At 34.6% G+C, this 23,455-nt stretch overlaps 2 protein-coding genes across 2 annotated transcripts; both read right to left on the minus strand.

Annotated features, from left to right (window-relative positions):
• Positions 1–1,728: 1,728 nt before the first annotated feature.
• Positions 1,729–12,299, minus strand: MS3_00011206 (uncharacterized protein; the record flags this gene model as incomplete). Its single annotated transcript, XM_051219611.1, has 6 exons — positions 1,729–2,142; positions 3,802–4,077; positions 5,995–6,435; positions 8,728–8,996; positions 11,126–11,501; positions 12,249–12,299. 6 exons carry the CDS (start codon positions 12,297–12,299, stop codon positions 1,729–1,731), a joined length of 1,827 nt encoding a protein of 608 aa, XP_051064134.1.
• A 153-nt stretch (positions 12,300–12,452) lies between these two features.
• On the minus strand, positions 12,453–23,290 carry MS3_00011207 (uncharacterized protein; the record flags this gene model as incomplete). The annotated part of the gene is made up of 8 exons (XM_051219612.1): positions 12,453–12,620; positions 13,908–14,181; positions 15,523–16,514; positions 17,179–17,410; positions 18,432–18,738; positions 20,571–20,976; positions 21,907–22,029; positions 23,216–23,290. The coding sequence occupies 8 exons, from the start codon at positions 23,288–23,290 to the stop codon at positions 12,453–12,455; spliced, it is 2,577 nt and encodes an 858-aa protein (XP_051064135.1).
• Between the last annotated feature and the right edge of the window lie 165 nt (positions 23,291–23,455).

The following is a 23,455-nucleotide window of genomic DNA, read 5'->3' on the forward strand; positions in this document are numbered from 1 at the left end:
CAGTGAATAGTTTCGCATACTTTTTGCATAACTCGTGAATGTTTGGTTTCTTTGATGAGACATCCGCTGCAACTCTTATTTCAGCCACTTCGCTACTTTCGTGTATTGTCAATGAACCATATTTCGTGACCACCTTACCGCTTCTTAAGTCAACTATCGCTTTTACTTCTCTTAGGAAATCTGCTCCTAATATCGGTCTCGATAAGCTTGTGGTTACGACGAACGGAAAATTTATCTCAGCATCCCCCACTTTTACGATACTGTTAGATACGCCAAACACCTCTAACATATGGCCTCCTATCGTGTGGACAGCTAATGTACACGGCTTGATTCTCTTACATTGCTCTTTGCCTATTAACGATACTGCTGCACCTGTATCGATCAGACAAACTAAATCTCGCTCATTTATGTTCACTCTCGTATATACTGCCCCTCTGTCTACTAACGCAACAATCCCCAGATTCCTAGGATAGAAAGAACACTCGTCGTAACGTCTAACATATCTGCGTCTTCGTCTTGTTGGACAGTTTATCTTCCAATGTCCTGTCCCTCCACAAGCGTAACATTTATCGTTCCTTTTATTGTTCACTCGTATTGCTGCAATCTCACGCTCCAGCTCCTCAATCTTCTTCTCGACATTACTCATCTCCTGCTTTTCGCACACGACCGGAGCTACTGTTCGCGTCATCAGCTGACGAGTCACCTTCGCTAGTTCACTGATATCCATTGGTTGCGCTGCGTTCACCAGTTTCAGCTGTTGGGAGACGGTGGCAGGCACACTCTCGATAAACTGTGACGCCAACAACTGTGCCTCCGACTCCTCATCCAGACTCGGCAGCGCACGGCGTAACAATCTGGTAAGCTCCACAGCCAGCACCAGTGGGTCACCATCGACCGGCAACCTCGCCGACCGGAATTTCTGCAGCGCGTCCTCTCTGTCCACTGGGCTATCGAACTCCGCCGCCAACCGCCCCGTGACTGTCCCCATGTCGTCCTCCCGCCAGCACAGTCCAAGCTGTCATACACAGCCTTCGCCCTGCCTCTCAGCAGCGTCCCCAGCACTACCAAATTCGCCTTCGGCTCCTTCACTCCCACCAGCTCCGCCACGGCCTCAAACTCCTTCAGGAAGCTCAGCACATCTCCATCCTCAAACTCCTTCGGCCATGGAATCTTCATCCTTAGTGGAGGCAGCGACACCAAATGTAGTGAAGGAGAACACGGGTGAGGACAACCAAATTGTATTTAGCACAAATTACAGAATTACTTGGTAAAATAGAAAAACCATATAGTAAATCGTTAATTTGCAAAATATCATTCCATCATATCAAACCGGACTGTTGCTGATGCAAACCTCAATCCATTGTCTCACATTTCATTGTTCATGGGATTTCTTACAAATTCCATTGTGTTATCGCTCTTCCTTTCTTCATCTTCTCCATCTTCTGCTGCCCGACATTACGTTCTTTTAACCCATGTTATATACTACTTATATCAATATAAGTAGCACGCACCACAGTAGGACTAAGGTATGTCAAGAGTGAGACAATCATTTCTGACAGCTTTAGGTGATCATTACGTGAGTTCGGTACGATCCTCACTAAAGTTTCATGTTAGACTGAAAGAGATTTCTAGTTTGAGCTCGTCTTTAATGGTAACCCATATAATGTCAATCGGTGACAAAAATCTTTTACGAATAAATACATAGTTACTCATAAGTAATCTAATTACTTACTCATCCATTCGAATTGCTTGGCACCAAATATGTAATAACAGCTCATCTCGTACAATCATTGGATTCTGACAATCGTCATCATCATCATAGCCAATATTATTTGGTCTTAAATCTAATATATTTTGTAAAATATCAATTAATGTGAAAGCACGTCGAAAATGCATAATCATTTCGGATAGATAATGCGTATCATCATTTGACATCGGTTCATTATCGTCATCATTATGATGACGATCAATTTTAACTGATTCATTCAGTGATACTGCACAATTTACAGATAAACGAACTAGTACCGGTATTGACAATACAGGTTTATATCGTATATTGGAATCATCAGATGTTTTATTATTAATCTTGTTGTTATTGTCGAAAATCGAGTCTGATTTAACATGATTCAAATCAATTAATTCCTAGAAAAAGAGGGTAGAATAACAAAAGAGAAGACACAACAACAATGAAATAGATAGATAAACATCGAAGAAGAAAAGAATAAATCATGAACAAAGGATCAAAATACTGTGAATATCACTAGCGGCAAGAAATGCATCTTATAATGAATGATCAATTGCACACATTTATTTATTCCTTCCGGTTTTAGGTTAAGATATTTTCATATAATGCCTAGCAATACTATGATGTTGCTTAAATCGAAGTAAACAGAGTTGAAGTTTGAACGTATAACTTAATGATTCTGGGCTTTAGAAGGTGAGTTCCCTTGAATGAATAATAATAGATGGTCCGACTACTTCAGCAGTGATATTCGTGTACTATAAACTGTATGATTTATGAGTAACTATTAATTTACCGCAGAATTTTCAGTCATATTCTATTCATTAGTGCAATTATTATGTACCAGGCTATAACTGAATCGGTCAATATTTCCCCTTGTCTGTGCTCATACACCCCAAAAGCTAGGATAGTCTTTTAATTGTAATTGACCTTGGTTCTTCAGGACTAAAAGATGTGGTGCCCCCAAATGCCCTGGCACGGCCAAGGGTGGGGGGGGTCAGCTCTTCCTCTTGAGATGCTCCCATATAGCCACATGTATATAACCACTACCATGCAAGTTCTACTCAATAGCTTCTCGTGGCCGGGGTGTTGTTTACAAAATTTAGAGGACGGAAGGCGAATATCCGGCGCTTTAACCGGGTCGGTGGACATGGAGAGTCCACCTAGGGGAGTTGTAAAACCCTGATTCCAAACCAATGGTGCACATGGGCTCCAGTATCCTGAAGGGAAAAATGGTGTATGAACCAATTGTTGGTCACCGGCTACCATAGGACTGCATCTACTTACGTTGCTCCACTGCCTTGTGGATCAGACCTTCAGGTCGAAGGCTCCGGGTGTGATCCCCTAAGAAAACTACCTGCTTCGGTTTGGGCACCTGGGCAGTATCACAGCCCTCACACATATCAAATGAGATTTGTGTGGAGCATATGTATTCGGTGTCCATTTGTACCAATAATTATGTGTTCGAATAAATAAATAATAAAAAATGTGGTAAACATGACATTGGTCGCTACTCAGTGATCAATTAATTATAAATACCCCAAGTCTTACAGGGGATTAGTTCTGACTCGAATAGCTTGGTGGTAACACCTCAGACTGTGGAAATGGGTAGTGGTGGAGGGGTTCGAACCTCGGAAGAAGGGTCTCGGTTCCCTCAAGATTAATAGTATACCATGATGACGGGTAGTAAATAGCGCGAAACCTAAGTGTAGATCAGTGTGTCATCTTGTCGACTACCTCTAATCACCTAATATATCTAAAGTGTATATTTCAGATGAATAGAGTTAAATGTTCCATTACAACAACCATGAATTATAATTGTATCAAGTGGCAAACTTGTTCAACACTTTTACTTCATATTACTATTCTATAGAACTATATATATCGAAAGTTGGATGGGAAAGAGAAACCAACGAAAGAAGCTGAATATTCCTTCAGTTTGATTACGTAGTTAGCATTATTTGTGCACTTTGACTAGCAAAACACAACTACACAGTTCAATCATCCCTTGTCTCTGATAAGCAACAAATGAAAGAAAATAAATCAATACATTTTCAAACCTGTAATGAGATCCAATCTAGATAAGCATTAACTTTCAATAAAAATGAATCCTGTCGATCTCTTGTTGCTTCTTTCTCCTCTTCTACACATTGAGCACCAGCTAGTCCTTTGTGCATAATATTAAATATTGATTCCGATGATGATCGATCTATCATCAATGAATCAGAATGATTTATTGTTGTTAAGTAAGTCAATTTAGCTAAACTGAATAAAGTTTTACGACGTCCTAAATATTGAAATTCTTTGCACGCTTCTTCATATAAAATAGTTGAAGTCTGGGAAAAAATATAAATTTTTTAGAAAAAATGAAATTTCTCAAAAGATTTTTATGATCTATACAAAAACCTAATAAAATCTAAAACAGTAATTTCGTGTATCCTGAGTGGTTGTGTGAGTTCTGATATTAAGGTGACAGATAAGACAAATTTAGGTATATTGAAAGCTAAACCGGCCTATATTAATCTACGTCGTCTTTTGTGCCATTGTGATTTTAGTGATGTTGTAGAATGTGAAGAAAATTGTACGGGATCGGAGTCTATTGATTCATTATGTCTTCTTAGTTGGGGTCCGCGTAATAGTATAACTCAGTGGCTTGAGACGTTATCAGACATGGTTCATGATAAATCTGCTACTGGGACGCTTAACACTGATTTCTTAGCCGCCTCCTATAACTAAGACTACTTCTACATGTCAACTCGAACGATAAAAAGGGGTGAAATGTGAGCGAGAACTTTATTCCAAGATTAACTCATGTACAGAAAATCGAGTGTATTTACTGAGTTGTATGTGACTTAGGTCTTTTAGAACTTTCAGGAAACGTAGTAAATATAGTGACGGTATAAGTGATTACCAAATAAAAAATGCGACACGTGATCCATCCTTTTTCTAGATACTTCAATGCTGATTCGATAAAACATTTCCTGGGCTTTTAAAGATATTTATGGATTCCCAACAGTTTGTAATCGTAGACAGTAGTGACCCCGTCGTAATTTGTTACGCATTCCACATAAGAATGAGAAATTTAACTGAAAGAATTCCTTTTTGATTGTATTTCTGATTAGACTGCATGCTCGTTTTATATAATGTTCTTGTTTAATTGTTTTTTCTTTTACTTTGATTGTAATTTCGTCAAGTCGTTTTCTTCACAGTACATTATCTCCTTATTTGTGTGACGCATTGCTTTTTTGGTACCTAGTTGTATCAGATTTTGTGTATCAAATCAGTAAATATATAAAAGATGATATCACCTATTGGCGGTACCTGGAATGTCTAGACTGAGATATATAAGAAGTAAGGTTAGGAATTCGCAACCCAATATAATATTGAAAGCAGTCAAATGTTTTCAAATGCAACTCCTTAATAAAAGTCTACAGTAAGTTATTTTATCACGAAAGAATTGTCGATGACTAATTTTTTTATGTCCAATAAGTCACCAGCGTTAGGTATTTCATAACAAGTATAAAATCAAGATGTACCAGTATTCTAGTTTGTTACTTCATATAACCTAAAACCTAATTGTTAGGTTAAGGAAAGATAAGTAACTATTAAAACTTAAACAACATTAATTGATAGTAGGCAAATAAGACATATTGTTTAGATTTGTCTATTTTAGTGAATCATCAAATAATTGAAGGAAGATGGACATAAATTATAAATATAACGTTCGCCCTTATCAGAGCTGAACGTTTGGTTATGCAGATAGTTGAAGATTCTCAAGTTTAGCACTACAGACAGAAATTTTATCGGTATACTTTTCTGAGAAGCTTTTTAAGACTTTATGTTAAAATTTTTTCATAGCTAAGCAATTTGAAATAACAATACAATAGTGGATGCAATGCAAAATAACCCTTCAACTGAACATGCATCACGCCTTTCTCGCTAATTCGATGACTTTTGACTCAGCCCCTCAAAGTACTGAGAAGACAGAAGGAGCCGAAATCACATAATAACTCTAACCGAAGATGATACAGAGAAACGTGCTACATATAATATAATTCTTTTAGAATATCCCTTGAAAATCGGTCGTTGTAGATGCTAGTTTCATTGAGTAACATGAAAACGGACGCACGCATTAAAAAACTTTCTCTGGTTGATTCGAGTCGAGTTCTTGATAGATAATGGATTGTTTGTCAAAACTACATATTCTATACACGAAAACAAAATCGTAATAATAAAAGTTTATGATGACAAACCTTTTCATATTGTCCAGTAGATAATAAATGAGGCCATGCATAATTTTGTACATCTTTACGATGAAGGAATTTCTCCACTGGATCGTTATTGTTATCATCCAGTAGTTTATCATGAATAGATTTATTGACATTTGTCACTTTCATTAACGGTACATTATGATTACTGATGTTTGCATCTAAAATTGATTGAGATTTATCTAAAATATGAGAGCTATTTATGAAACTATGCGGCTTATGGTGATATTGATAATTATTATCACTGACTTGTTGCATACTACTTATATTTGTATGAGTAGCAGCTTTTGTTGTGGTAGCAGTATGCAAATTGGTATCATGTAGAATATTTGTGGCATTCATTGTTTTATTCAGTGAATTATTTGAACGATGTAATAGTGCAAGGAGAGATTGAACTCGTGAACGTTCATCATGAGAAAGGAACCACTACAATATTTTTTGTAAGGAAAATAAAAATGAAGAAATGATAAATTGTGTACATATCGATTGGGGGCTCTATTGTTTAAAAACTAGTAATTATTAATCAATTAATCAACTCATTTATCAGCTATTCAGGTATGAGCTACACTCTAGGTGTGAGGACTAATGATACCACTCGGTTGGTCAGACGGAAGTACGTGAGGCAGGGTTCGAACCTGGGACTTAGTGGCTAAAAGTCCAACTTTAATCACTAAGCCACAGTTGTATAGAACATTGGTAAAAGTAGCTGTCCCTTCATCGAAGTAATTGAAATCAGGTCCGAACTTGTAAACTACTGACTGAAGGTTAAAAGTGATTTAAATATGAAGTTAAAACATGCTTCACTGATTCTTCAGAACTTCTTAACTCAGGACATTTAACTTAATGAATGGTTGTAGTCAAGAAAAAGTTTCTTCAATTTAATTACTGCCAAAGAAGATCCGTGATACTGAATTTCAACTTTTATAAATCACCATGAAAATATTTACCATTTTTCAATAAGTGATTGATTTACTTGTATGACACGATAAAATATTATGGCTAAGTCAAAACTTCTTATTGTGTTCATGAAATATTATTATGCACAATGTGATACCGGTTTTTATTAGAGGCATGATAGTTATCACTTTTCAATTGGCCATACTGTGAAACGGAACTTCTTTTGAGAGGATTATTGCGTTTTGAGAACTCTGACTTGTTATGAATAGAGATTCTAATCAATATCATGCACTATATTGCCCAAAAAGGATTTCGATTATCAATTAGTTTACCAATACGCCAGTAGGACCGGTGACCTGTTTCACGAATTAAAACATCAACCAATGAACAACGAATAGGAATTTAACGCTTATCGCTGGTTAAAGCTGTTCCTTCTAGTCCGGTAGTCAACAAAAAGACGCATATAGGAAGCAGATTACCTTTCTACTGTATCAAATTCATTTATGACTACTAAAAACGCATGCAATAATATAATTTAAATGACTGACCACACAGCACACCAAATAATAACCCATAATTTAAACAAAATCCCACCATAAGTGGTAGAGGGAAGGGAAGATGATGCATAATTGATTAACAATAACTAAAGAATGGTAAAACGCATAGCGATAGTTAAAAGGTCCACAGAGAGCTTACAATAAATGAAATACAGAAATGAAGTTACCTACCAATTGCACAATAAAAATATAAATTATAGTTCAAAAAATAATCCTGAAAGTCCCAACTTTTACAATATTCGTACCGTTATAACAGGGTCTGTAAATGAAACTGGGTTAGATGAGATCTTAGTGACCTGGGAGGATGATCGTAGAGCCCAGTCACACATGGTCCGAAGAACTGCAGATATCCAGTGGCAACACCATGTTAGTAATGCAGAGGCTCGGCATCGTGTGTTTGGGCACATCGATGATAATGCAATTGGTGTCACTATCTTGAAAAATCGACTTTGGTGGCCTGGACATGTACTACGAATGTCGTCCCAGCGAATCCCACGTCGTGAATTATTTACCGACGCTGGAACTGGTTGGAAGTGGAGAGGTGGTCAGTACATGACATGGTGTCGTGGTATGAAAGAAGGATATGCAAGACTGGCTTCTGTTGGTCTTTCACGACTCTCTAGCTGGGGTCCTGGAAACAATGCAACACAGTGGTAAGAGACGTTGTCAGAAATGGCTCAGGATAGAAGCCAGTGACGGTCCTGGTGTAAATTCTTTTCCTTTCTTCATAAAAGTGAGAGTAACTCGGACTGAAAGAATTCTTTCTGGTTGCATTTTTCTTAACTAAACTGTTTTTCCCATTATTATTTCACTCCCATACACTAATTTTTGCTCGTCGTTGTTCTTCTTTTTACTACACGCAATTTACATTCTCTATCTCTTCACAACATCATTTTTATTGTGGCTACATGCATCCAGTGCCTCCTTATACTAATATTTGTATTTAAATAAATAAATAAATGGCTCTTTTGTGAGTAGTTCTTGATGTGTGAACTCTGTACTTTTCAGATCTTACCGATAGGGAGGAAAATTCACGAGGAAGGTGAAGTATACTGTTTTAGAGATACACTCCTCTCCTTCCATTATAAGAAAGCAGTATTGCTGCAAAGAGAAACACCTTACTGATGTCACACTTTTGTAAATATATATAGTTAAAATGAATCAGTTCGATGTTTCAAAAGGAGAACACACTACATAGCTTAAAAATTTAACAAACAAAAATAAATATTAAAGTTATGGATATATAATATATATGCATGCATACTTGAAGTGCATAGTCTGGAAGTTTCCATTCAGATGGAATACGTCTAATAACTGACGCTAAACGATGATGGTGAAAGCGATTACGTTGATCTATTTCAATTGATGATAAGCCGTTATCATCGTCATCTTTATCGGTACAACCATCTAAAACGTTTAAATTATATTGTTCATCTTGTACTTCAAGTAGATAACACCAACGCATAATTTGATCTCGATCAATAAATTGTTCAGCTAAATCTAATGCAGATTCAGGTCTATGCAATTGATCACCTGTATATAATGTGAGAATGAAATGATTAAAAACATCAAAAATTTATCGAACGGATGGTTTAAGGTATTTTTCTCTCTCAGGTATACTACGATAACACGTTAATACGATGGTAAGACTAATCACGTATCAGATCCAGGATTTACGACCCAGATTAACACTTTATTTAAAACAGTCACAAGGGGTGAGGATAAGTTCCACTATTGTTCGCAATCTCGACCTTGCACCTAGCAACCAATCAAGCTGAAGTGGAAATTCTTATTTATACCGTCGTAATCCATAATAAAGGGCATGTTTAGTCCTCTGTCTTTCTTACTGGCTTATATGAAAAATGTAGTTTTATAAGACGAAAATACAACTTCATCATGCTACGGACGTGTCAAGTGTAGTGTGATCAGTCATGATGAAAGAAGAACTTCAACATAGCAAAAGTCATTCCTCAAATTAATCCTGTAATAGAAATTACTCCAAAATATCAACAACTGACTATGTAAACGAAAACATAACAGTGATTACTGGCTACGATATACTTAGATGACTTGGGGATGTGGAGTTTATCCCCAACAGTTACAAGCAGTCATATTCACTGAGTCCAGAGTAGAAATCAGTAACAAGAAAGGAAATCACATATTTAGTAGTTAGTAGGCTACGTGACTGTTTGTTTAGACTTAACGACTAATCATATTTTAATTTCACTACCACATATAAAAAATGTCTAGGAACGTTTCATTAATAGACTCTATTGCTATTTGATCGATAAAATTCGATTGAGGAGGGTTAATATAAATATGATATTAGTTACTACTCAATTATCAATCGACATCAACATTTCAGTTCAATAGATTAGTTTCAGCTTGTACAACGTTTTAAACTTTGAAACTGGATGGTATGGGTTTAAAATTGCATAGGAAGCATAAACTCCGTTTTGATTAAAGATTTACCTTGTTGGCGAGTGCCAACTAACACAAAAATTAGGTCGATGATTTTCCACTAACTATCTACCTTTCTCTACGACCACTTAATGACCCTATATATCTACATACTATACGAAGTTGGTAGTTAAAATTCAATCAACCATAGAATTAACATAGAATCTAGCAAAAATGTTAGCTAACCTAAGTTTCTATACTTAAAACGACAGCACGATAAAGTGAAATTAACAAGAAGAATAGGAAAGGAGTTTAAATTATTGTAGTCGAAATGATAGTAAAAAGACTAAACATTGAACATACGGTCGAAGATGCGAATAGCAGGTATGTATGTGAAGAAATATAACAATTCGAGATTTAGAGGAAAGTAAAGAGTGAATATAACTGTGTCAGTATGACAGATTCTGAGTCATCTTACTCAATGTCTACAACTATTGGTTACACAAATCATAATCAGGAAGTTTACAGTTACCAACATGGTTAATACTAACAGTCAATAATTTCATGAACTGATGCCACATCTTGGTTTGAGTGACTAGATTTATTACAACTTATTCGTACACCAGAAAACATTGAAGATCAAGGTAAAGAGTGATTGGGTATGCATAAAACATGTCCCAATAAACTTTTGGAACCATTCATCTCCAATCACTGGTTAGAATTATTATTTCTTGAATAAATACACTGACCTTGGTTAAGGGTTAGAGAATCAGGGATAGAGATATGGACAGAATGAAATTAAACATTTTTCACAAATGAAAGAAATTAAACAGTAAATACTTTGCCAGGTATCTAAGTATGAGCCACACTCTAAGTGTGAGAGCCCCAACCGAAGTAGGTGGAGCAGGGTTCGAACCTTGGACTTAGTTGTTGAAAGTCGAAAGGATTAACTACTACTCAACAACCAAATAATAAAAAGGTATTTACAAACTATCCGTCCAGATTTCTAGTACTCTGAACGGATGTTTGACAATGTGGTAGTCCCTGTAAACTATAGAGAGGGTCACAAATCCAGTAAGTGTCAATCAATTAATCCATAGTGATGTAACAGAACACAATACCCCATCGAAAACGGGAGGAAATAAACTTCAAAAAATAATCATTTTATATTGAACTACAATGGTTTACAAATGACAAACAATAGTTATTTAAACTGTATTTATCATTAAAAATAGTTGAAATAGTATGAAACGACAACTTACCTACAATCGAAATTAGATACTCCCTTAAACTTGCATACCAATGCTTCAAACGTCTTAAACGTTGTAATACTTGTAGACGATTTTTGATATTCGGTAGATGTATATGCGGTCGATGAGCTTCTAGATTATCGTCATCATCACCATGTGACAATAATTCTTTAGTAGAACACCAAGCCCAAGTTGACTGTTCAATGGCCCAGTTAACACGTTGTTTAGCTAAGCTTAAAATACTACGAATTAAATCAATAGCATAGTTGATACAGTCGTTTACTAATTGATGATTAGGAGTTGTTTGATCTGATGTCTGATGAACATGATCATGTTCACCCAATAATGATGATAATTTATTTGAGCCAACTTTAACCAGATACGTTAACTGTGAGATAAAGAAAAAAACGCGTAAAAGATACACGGAAATTAATTATCATATGTATTGTGAAATAAACGGGGAATCTGTGAAGAATGTTGATTTTGATGAAATTTTGTTCTCTGAGTGAAATCACTTCTACCTGAAGTTTGTGCTGATGTTGTTCAGAAAAACGATGAAAGCTCAACGACTAAACCATTCAGCTCAGAGAACGAAATTCCATTAAAGTCATCCACCTGAGCTACAAATCTCCACCATCTCAGAATGTTGACTATTTTATCAAACATAACCAATGACCAAAATGGGAGAATGTCTTCTACAGAAAAAGAAAGATTGAATCATTGCACAGAAGTTACAGAATCCTTCTCAACACTAGAGTCATTATTCAAAACGTTAGGAACAAGTGAAGAGATTCAAACAAGAAATAAGACAAGCTGATTCGACGACAGAAAGACTACTTTCAGCTTAGCACAGAAGACTAAAAGGCTCTAAGGAAACTGAAGATAAAAAGAACAGTCATAATTCCTTTGTGTTAATGAGGTGCATACGTAACAGGTTCTACGTTGCGACTGGTTGACTGAGTCATAATTCTAGATGACAAATGGTCCCTCACACTTGTCATGAATACAAAAGATTAGATTTAGAACGCTGAGGAGATACTCACAGATGAAAGAATGTATCAAATAAAAGGAATTAATTTTATTCAAAAGCTCGATAACCATATTGGATTTTAGGCTAGAACTTGATTCCACCTACTTCGAATTCAGTAGCCACGTTAGAACTAGTAGTCCTCAAACAAAAGAACATATAGCTCAAAGTCAATTACACAAAACCGTGATTAGTAAAATAAATATGGTACATGAAATAGTGGTTGAACTTTCGGATTACACTATGAAGTACGTCGTTGTATGCTTGCCTTCTAACTTCAATGAATATTAATAAAAAATCAACTTACTAATTTTAATAGAATATTTCCAAGGCCATATGGTTCGTCATCTGTAAGCCAACAAGGGAGATAATAAACTTTTTAGACAACTTATTCTTCATTTGATGATTACAGGATTCGATTGTTTTAAATAAATTTGGAAGATTTGTTTCACGATAACGTACAATTTCAGCGACAGCAGCCTAATTCATATAATCAAGATGGATAGATAAAGAAGAAAAAACAAACAAACTTAGTGGTGATTTTTATGCTTCATAGGTTGAGTATCTCAGTTTTATTAAAGTCTTTATTTTATTAAAGTCGATGAATGCATACAATTTTATGGTGATTTATGGCTAAGACAAAATTTATAGTTGACATACTGAGCAAATCCAGACAAACAGTACACATTTGAATGTTACGTGGGAGCATAGATACAAGTATTGATGAGAGCTATTGCAGATGGATTATTCACTTACCAAAAGTGATCAACTGTCAACACAGCCCATTATACGAGTTAATTTGATCAACTAAACGCAGCCTGTCCATCCATGAGATAACTTACTAAAATTGTTAGAAGTTATGAATAAAGATGAACAAACGATCAACCGCACTGTACTTCCACGTCTTTATCGATTCAGTTTATTCAGCTACTTTACTACTAGTCAATGAAAGATATTAACATTTATACATGTCCAATAAATAAGCATCAGTGCACCTGCCCATAAGGTAGTAGTTGTCTGTGAGTTTTGGATTCATAATTTGAGCAATAAGCAAGATTATCTCATTTGTGTTGGTCGTCTGAATCTTCCCATTGATGTTTAGGACTGCAACTGACCAGTCATTTGTTGGCATATGTACACCCTGTGCAGATTGCCCCGATATGACCTCAAGTCACAAGCATTATAATTCCACTACTAGCCATCATCTCTCTCTGCTTACAAGCTAGATTACCGTTACTACTTTGAAAGTTAGTCCTCCTGCAAGAGATTTTATTTATTATTATGATGCAAAATGAATATATGGAAACAGCGATAATGGTAATATAGAGACAATAAAATGTGAAACGGTGAGGCAGTTGGAAAATTTGACTTCTAAGGACTTCAAGGAATGCCTTTTAACAAGGAAAAAGAGATAGTATATATATAATGTCACAGATTTTGAACAGGGTTAGATTGATATATTCGAAGGTTTGCAAAATGAATTTGTTATTATTTCAACCTGTGCATTTATTGGAAAAGCTATACACAAATGAACATGAATAGTAATTACTATTATTATTTGGCACTATAGCCTCATATGCAGTCCGCTTTTTGTTCTCTCTCTATGCATAGTTGAGTTGATCAAGTATTACGACCAGGTATGAGTTTGATGAAGTGGAATCGAAAAACGTATCCAAAGTAGATTTGATTAACTGAGGAAATCAATATATCATACAATAAAAAGCAAATTTATGCAAAAACCTATAAAAGATGAAATAATTAACTCACCTCAATCAATCGTGAAACGTGTATAAGGAACTCAACAGTGTTTTTAGTTGTTGAAACGTCTGATGAAACACAATTTCCTTCCGATGATGATGAAGTAGCAATTGTGGACATTTCAGTGTCAATTGTTTTACAGAAAGTTTTTATTAATTGAGGAATTAAAGTAACTGTTTGTAAAACAACATCTTGTGATTTAATAACTTGTAAGTAATTCGAAGTAAATCCAGCATTCATAGCAACTTCATTAAAAACTGATTGATATAAAGACTGAGGTTCTCTGGAGTAGAGTTTGAGAAAAAAAGGTATAAAATTAAAGAACTGTAAACTCGAACAATTTATAAAAGATAATATCTTAGTAATGTTTCGATCAGTGGAAGAAAATGAATTTCTAACGCTATACGGTAAGTTACAAAGAGGAAATTGTTGAACACATCGACTTTTAGCTTATATATCAAGATGAAACAATTTAATAGTGCTGTTAAGCTAAAAGATAAAACCAAAAATCAACGAAGGACAGTAATGTTAGCAGGATAGAGTCCTAATTATTGCATTGCTTTGATCAGGCTCAAATCAGAATACACTAGTTGGTAGATGAATAGATAGTATAAAAATATAATATAGTGAAAATTAGTTAAAGAAAGTACTTCAGTTTAAAACATGATGGAAAAATATAATCTAAATGAGATGTGACATTTTTCCCTACTTCTCAATGGTTTTCTAGTTAAATTCAATTACTGATGAGAAATAACCTTGAAAATATGTAAATGAATAGTAGTTGATATGACTGACAATGTTTTAGAATTGACTAGTAAAATAATCACAGTGTGTCTAGTATGCAATGATTATGAGGATAAATGTACTCGTATTCTTTTGATTTTATTATTTAAAACCATACGTATTTTGAGGATAGTTTATTCTCTAAGCTGGACGATTTAATCGTAAGCTTTTCATTGTTTCGGTTGACAACATCATCAGCACACACTTCACTAAGTTATTAAAATGTCTTCACAACTGACTAATTGTATGTTCTGTTGGTCTATAATTTAGCTGGTTGATATTTGTAGGTGTGTGACCGTTGTTTAGATAGTCTTCTCATTTGATTAATGACCTTTGAGTTGTTGATCCTTTTTCTTATTAGGTTGATAGATTGAGTTAGTATCGATGTGTTTATTGACTGATGTGTTACCAGAGTATCATACTTCTGAAGAACTCTCTAGCTTTCCTTTTGTCTCATCTGTCCAGTATTTCAGCATTTTCCTAATCGAGCTAATCCCACTGATATAACTCTTTTCAGTGAACACAACACCATCCTCTTAAAAATACTGAGACTAAGATAGATTTCATTGTCGTAAAGGTGACGAAGAGGATATTTTCGCCTCAGAAAGCTATAGTGTATAATATACGTGATAACCTGTCGTTAATTATAGTAAGCAGGCGCATACTGTACTCTTACAACATGAACGGTGGTGTAGTTGGCGAGTGGACACATCACCGTAAAAATAAAAGGTTAACATGAACTTGAAGTCTAATTGTCCTTTTTTGGTTTGCAAAGTCTCTTGACAATGAAACATAGTAATAACATAGACAAGTAAACAAAACCACAGAAAATGAAACTGACTTGGCTAATTTCATTTGTAAAGCTTTAGCAAATTCAACTAATTCACTAGCCATATGTAAACCACATAGAAAGTGTGTTTCTGCCCAATTTCCACTATCATCACCAAAATCATCGCCACCATCCAAAGGGCAATCATCAGCTGATTTTAGTAGACAATCCACATCTAATGATTGAATTAGACGACCAGCACAGTCTTCAATTAGTTGGTCATGTTCGATGGAACAACAAGCATATTTTGAATTCGGAAATGTTGTATTCATCGTCATAACAGTATGTCCATGATCAATTGGATTATCGTCATGAGGATGACGATGAATATCATCAATATTATCATGATTATATGCTTTGATATTAGTGGTGAATGCTTGTTCATTCATAAGACTGCGAGCTTCATGGTACACATGTGAAATTTTCACATGTTTTTGTGATCGTGTTTTTTTGAGCTGGCTACTACTGCTACTACTAGTAGTAGTATTATAATTGTCATCATTGTTGAATAATTTAGTAGGCATTAATAAAATATTCAAATATTTTGGTAGATCAGTTAACTTCACAGATGAAATTAGATCGACATTTACTGATTGATTCCATTGTTCACGATGACATTCAGAACAACATAACTGATACAGTAATAACCATAGTTCTTGTAAAGTATGTAATGCGTCTAATCGTGCACATAGGCGCGTCATCGGTAACAGCAAACTGTCTGTAGATCCATAACGATCATAGTTATCATTGCTACTATGATTAGTAATATTCGCAGGGATAATATATTGGAAAGTTAGAGGACCTTCTAACTCAAGATAATGAAGATCATGGATTGGAATCGAATCAATCGTAGCGGATAATTGTGTGGTTAACCACTGCCAACGAGCATCATTTACGGGATGTTCATTTAATAGACGTTTAATTAAACGAAAATATACAGATGGAAAGTGTTTCCAAGCACTTTGATCATGAATAATACATTTCAAATAATTCAATGTTTGTTCCTACGGTTAGATACACACAATAAAATCAAAATATAAGACTGATATTTTTCAAAAGTGAGATTTTAATTACATCACATAAAAATATAGTTAATAAGAGTTTAGTTATCAGGAAAATCTGAAGTTGAAATTGTACCACTAGACGTTGAGTCAGTGGTTTTAATGACTAAGCATTGTCGCCAAACCTGAAGGACTTAGTTTGATTCCCGGTAGATTCATAAGTGGGTACTACTACAATGACAAAACACCTATCCAGTAGTCACTGATTTTCGGTTTGGGCACCTGGGCAGTATCACAGCCCTCACACATATCAAATGAGATTTGTGTGGAGCATATGTATTTGGTGTCGCTTTGTACCAATATCTATGTGTTAAAATAAATAAATAAATACAAGATAATACGCTCGTGTCAGTGAAATGGATAGCTATTAGATCGATCCTTGAAAGGGACAGAGAACATTAAAACGAAGCGGGTGCCTAGGGCTTTCTGGTTTTCAACAGATATCTAACACTGAAGTCAGTCCACAATGTGAATATTCGAAAAATATCTTTCTGTCTATTACACATAATCAGAAATTTGAAAGCTATGTTTTAACTCAACTTTTTAAAAGAAAAACACAGAACATAAAAATTAATAAGATAAAATGAATTCGAGGAAAACAAATTACTTTAAATCTCATCCAAAATACTCGTGCTACTTCTGATAGACCAACAAACAAACGATCAACTGGAGAGAGTTGAATTGGTTTATCTGGTGATTCATTAGTCAATGATATAATATATGTATCAGTAGTAGTGAATAAAATATTGACTTTTAAACGCTGATTATCAATTGTATGAAGAATAATTGAAAAATCTAATTCCGATTTTCTAAACTTTTGAGAGGATACAGTAGAACAACTAAAAATATATAAATAATGTGTGCAGAAAAATAGGAACATAAAAACAATTATAATGAAGTATCATTATGATTATAATAAGTGAAATAATAGGAAGTATACTATCTAGCAGTTCGTTCTGTATCACTCTATCGCTGTGAAACATGGTCTGTGAAAATATCCGTAGACTTTAAGTGTTTGATCACAGCTATGTGCCTGGTTCTACGTTGTAGCTGACTGACTGATGTCTTGGAGATATTACTCGCATGTTGATGTTACAGTAATAGGAAGAGATGATGAATCCGTTGAAAAGAGGTTGTAGATCTTCGTTAAATAAGATAGTTGGGATATGTGTTACGTATGCCTAATTGCTGTCTACTTCGATAGACAATGCTAACCAGTGTAAGAGTAGGATGGAAGAAATTTAAGCCAATCTAAAACGTGATATCAGTTTATAAAGTTGTTGATTGTTAGTTTGAGTGCTGTTGATCGATACAAACTACGCAGTTGAGTTCTATGTGATAAGTGATTTTAAATATTAGTAACATGATTCAAAATCAGTTAAAATGGGGCAGATACAGGTTACCTACAAAGTTGATGGGACTGACTCAATGAATGTTTGAACCACGAATTTGTATCATTTTTCTTTTTTTAATTCTTTACACACTTTCACGAGGAATGTGACAACATGAACTGCTAGAACATCGTTTCATTCTGTTTACTATACATTACTTTCCCTGACCAATGTACTGAGTAAAGGATTATGTAGTCAGATTTAAGCCGAACTGTTTGTGAGAAAGATATTCGATACCATCTGACTGCTTAAACGGAGGCAGATGACGTGAGATACAAGCTAGCAATCTTCCAATATATATATATATATATATATATATATATATATGTAAACACCAGAAACAGAAGAGGTAATCCCCACTGTTGATCAATACATATTGATAAAACCACTAATTAATCAATAACAATAAAGGTAACAGAAAGAAAATTCATTTATCCAGACAGCTGTTCGATTACCTCTTGTAATACACGAACGTGACTTATTCATCATCATTGTTGTTGTCTTATTCATGCTTATTTCTGAACCGGTTAAACTAATTTGATCCATATCTACTAATGAATTATTGGATAATTCATTTGCATAATTACTAATAGTATTACCGACGGTATGAATATCTATACATGGTGTTAGGCTACACAAACCAAATTGACAAGTCAAAAAGATGAATAGATTATGTATATCTGTATTCCCGATAGTGATTAAGGATTGTGGACAAGGTGGCTGATTTGGTGAATTTGGTGCAAATTCCAATTTGCCAATCAATTGACCAGTTAAAACTAGTAGAGAGAAATAAACAGCAATATAAAAGTGATAAGCATTAAATGTGTAAGAAAACTTCAATATTAATGCAGCTAGTTGGGAATTAGGCATAAGTTATTGAATTCGGGGCTATGAGTTATACTTTTGCATATGTGTATACATATATGCGTAAGAGAGCGCTTGTGACACTACTCGATGACTTAAACCGAAATAGATGAAATTGGGTTCGAATTTGTGAACCAACGGTTAAAAGTCGAGTGTTCCAACCATTCCAACCGTAGCTGCTACTTTGATATGGTGGTCAAGTTCGACTATCTTGATGATCCTCATTAATTTATATTGGATGGAACTCTCGTCCTTTAGGGCAACACTATGCCAGACAGGTAGGGGCTAGAGAATAAGTCAGGCTAAAGAAAGCAAACGTAAGGTTTAATAGCGAAGCTGTACCGCCAACCGTAATGGGGTATGGAGCTAGTTAAGTGTTTTCTTCAGACAACTAACATTTTCGATTACCCTGCCTCAAACAGTTGTCCCTTAGGTTCTGTAGTCACGCTCCCAGGTCATGAAGATCACACATAACCCAGTTTTATTTACGCGCCCCCTCAAGGAGTGGTTTCATTTACAGTGTGGTTAAATAGACAAGGGACAACTGCCCTCATACTTCTAACAGAACTCGGGATCAATTAGGAATTATAAAATCTGTAAGTCAGGTTTGGCTTTATCAGGGTGTAGGATGTGACCTACGAAACCAGTATCTTTTTGATTATCTTTTTAAACGATTTTCACTCTTTTTATTTTGTGTTCAATATTTTGCAAATAACCATATCGTTTTACTAGAGATCAATACCCTTTCTGCTGATTATGTATTGATATCAGTTTACTCGAAGGGAAGGAGTTGTGAGTTAATAGTCATTTCCTGGGAACACAATAAATCCTAACTATCGGTTAACCTGTATGATTGAACATCATCTATTGCGATCAACATTCTTTCTACACTATCATAATACAATAAAACTATTCTCCACAATCATCATTTGTGATAAGGAGTACACCATTTAATGAATTAATGAAATATGCGTTAAATAATCAGTACTTAGCGTACTGGAAAATGGACTAGAGTTAGTCTCTATTGCTAAGCGATAAACTGGTGTTACATATTATAACGATCAAAAGATTAGTTGGTTGATTTAGGAAGCTACAATTACTCAATGAAATTTAAAATGACAACTTAGACTAATAGTTAACCACACATAATTTTAGCAGGGATCTAACATTTAAACATAAATAATTAGTTTGATTCGTTATTTGTCACGTATTAAAATTTTCGCGGCTAGGCGGGCGACAAATGTTAAACGACAGAAGTGTAACTTAAATCTAAGTGGTTATACATACACACGTACGCACGCTTGTACTAGGCGATAGTAGAACGTGACAAGCACGATATGATATAAATAAATACATGAAAATTATAAAATAGATGGTTTGTGATTAGCAGCGGGATCCAGAACGCGAGTTTTGTCCCACTTGGACTCGTCAAATGGATGTACCTGTATTCCAGTAATGATGATCACACTAAGACTCGAACCCACTAACTATCGCTTCGAACGCCAAAATGTTATCGAAAAAGATACTGAATGAAGATGGGTTTGGTACCAAGGAATTATTGATATTCAGGATAGAATATAGATCAGCATCTCTAATGATATATGTAGATCACGCACGAAGTAATCTACTCAGGATGGATGTGTTGATAAAAACTGATTGGAAATTTAGTCCCGAGTATCAATTACAGGATAATTCAAACCTTTAGTAATCAAGATACAAAATGGAACTTAGTACATATAATTACCTTCAATGATAAACACCTGCCCAGTACGAAGACAATACAAACAGCCTAGTAAGCAGGGATATAATTGTGGCACTGAATCAGTTGGTAGACAAAATTGAATATTAAACCCATCTGAATTGAATAATTCCGTGTCGTCGAAAGGATATTCAATACCAACAGTATTATTAATTACAAAACAAAGAGATGATTCAAGTTGATTAAATTTTATCGTTAAAAGACGAAGTTCTCTTGATGATGATAATTGTGACTGGTCAGTACGACTTAAAAGTAGATATGCTAGAGTTTGATCACCCGATGTATAACGATTCGATTGTATTGCAAAGTCAACAGCTTCCCAATTTAATGGATCATCTTCAAATGCTATAGTTGAATCGATCAAGGATGCAACGGTATAAACACCACCTATCTGTAAAAAAAGATAGGAATCAGTGTAGACAATGCAGGCACATATAATATTGAAGGTTTAAAATATGTGACTTAACAGTTCACTATCGGGTTGTATGTAAAAAAGCTTCGAAACATTTATTTGAAGTAAAGCTGTAGTATATCAATGAACCAATAGTGAACGTGCCAACTACCCACTTTAGGGTCACGGTCCATATATTGAAATAGGATTACGAGATATGGTTTAGGTTTTTATCACAAATTGACATCACCTATAATCCAAGATACGTAAACTTCATATTATTTTGATTATCAGGATTCAGCTATTATTTTTTACCTTAATTCTTAGAACAATAAATCGTACACTTGTCTTCTCCATCTCCTAATTGGTTAAACAGATCCAAATGGCAGGGTCGCCCTATGGTATAGTGCAGGTTTAACATTTATTTATGTTTGTGTATAGGTGGTTTTATCCATTAAGTAATAATAATAATAATAAAATTTAGAGGTTAATGGTTCCGTTAGTTGCGTTTAAGAACAGCAACCATTTAGTTAAACAGATTCAACTGATAGGCAGTTTCGGCGCTCAATATATTGCATTATATTAATCCATAATTTGATTGTTCTTTCCTAAATTATAACATGAAACTTTGTATAATACAGTTTTGGCAGATACAAGTAATTATATTGGTTAACTTATTTAAATGTCTATTTGTCGTGTCATTAAAGTCAAGGGTTTTTGTATCTTAACTATCCCGATATTGATACCTAGTTTTCAATAGTTCTTCAATTAGTGTCTATTGCTGATCTAAACGTTTTTTTTAAACAAATAAACAATAAAACTTAGTTATTTATGAGAAAAAGTGAAAAGAATAGTTTTATTTTTATGGAAACATCGTGTCACTTTCAGTGCATACACACACACACAGAGAGAGAGAATTTATTTCCATACCTGAAAGTCCAAATTCTGATGAATTGACCAAATGTCTAATTGGTTTTTATACAGCGCAAAACAAAGACATTTATCGTTATCGGATGCTGAAGATGGTGTACATGAGATTAAACGAATAAATACCTGTACAAAAAATAAAAGAAATAGAAGTGCATGGTAAGGGAATATTTAAAACCTACCTATATTTAAGAAATTAGATAAATATCAAAAAATGAACATTGGAACTAATTTGAACATTTAACAGTTCTATAAATAATATAAATGGTGGATTATCAATATACACTTTAGATAAACAAACTTTTATTTGGAAAGTTTTCATAACAAGGTGACATCATCCATCAGTCATATCGGCCATAATGGTACAGATACATTCACCGTTTGTCATTTCTTAGATTTTGAGTTTTAAATTGATCTCCCAGTATTGATTCCGGGAATTTTTCGTTGTTTTATGTTAAATAATGCTCTATATGCATAACGTTTTCGACTAATGCTGACGATGTTATTAATTCTACTAGCTACTCTGAAATTTGTCTTGACAGTATTATCTCGTTATGTGATGTGGCAATGCACATATGTACCAGGTTCTACGTTGCAGATAACTAAATAACTAACTCATTGTGTTTGTTTTAACAGACTGAGGATAAATAAACCTAACTGTCCAATAATCAATGTAAAATCACTAAATTCATATTAACACTACTGTGAGATATTTACTAATAGTAAGATTGTTACCATTAAAAATGACGCAATTCAATAACTACATGAAAGTTTGTTTTAATCGATATTTGAACCACACTTTCTTTTGCATGAGAGTTAATGATGCCTTATTCAATAGTTTAAACTGAAATAGATTAGATGAGAGTCGAACCCGAGACTCGACTATTGAAAATTAAGTGTCTAGATTACTATATCGCTGTCGTGGATATAGAAAAAAAAACAACTTGACGTAAAAAGGTAGTCACTAATATTGTATGAGCAATAGCTCAGTGATTAAGGTGTTTAACTTTCGACCACTAAGTTTCAGATCCAAGCCTTGTCTCACTTCCGCTTGAGCAACTGAGTAGTATTATTACTCACAAGCCCTAACACTTAAAGTGTGGCTTGAAACCGATTTCACGAATCTAAATTTGGTAAATGAGTTAAAATAGAATATTACTATTTTATGGAGTTAAGTTTCATAATTCATTGTGAACGATTCTCCACTGCTATCATTAAATTGGGAAGTACTTTATTTCACTGTTAAGGTGATTCATCATTCAACAATCATAGTGTTGAATATTGTACAAATAAATTTTGTCATATTATATACCATGATTCTTAAATGTTCATTACCTTTAAGAAATGTCTTAACTTGTTCTGTTGAGAACAAAGAGCGATAAGACATTTTTAGGGGGACACTGCTGCGCTTAATTTTTAACATGCAATTACTGACATTTAGCTCCTGTGATTTCCGTAGTCATCTATTCGCAGGCTTTCGTCTCATTCATGAACTGTTGTCAGATCTTTTGCTCCTAAATTATTGTGGCAGCTGAATCATGAGCCTAATATT

This window comes from Schistosoma haematobium (assembly GCF_000699445.3).
Source record: "Schistosoma haematobium chromosome Unknown HiC_scaffold_81, whole genome shotgun sequence".
Lineage (NCBI taxonomy): Eukaryota > Metazoa > Platyhelminthes > Trematoda > Strigeidida > Schistosomatidae > Schistosoma > Schistosoma haematobium.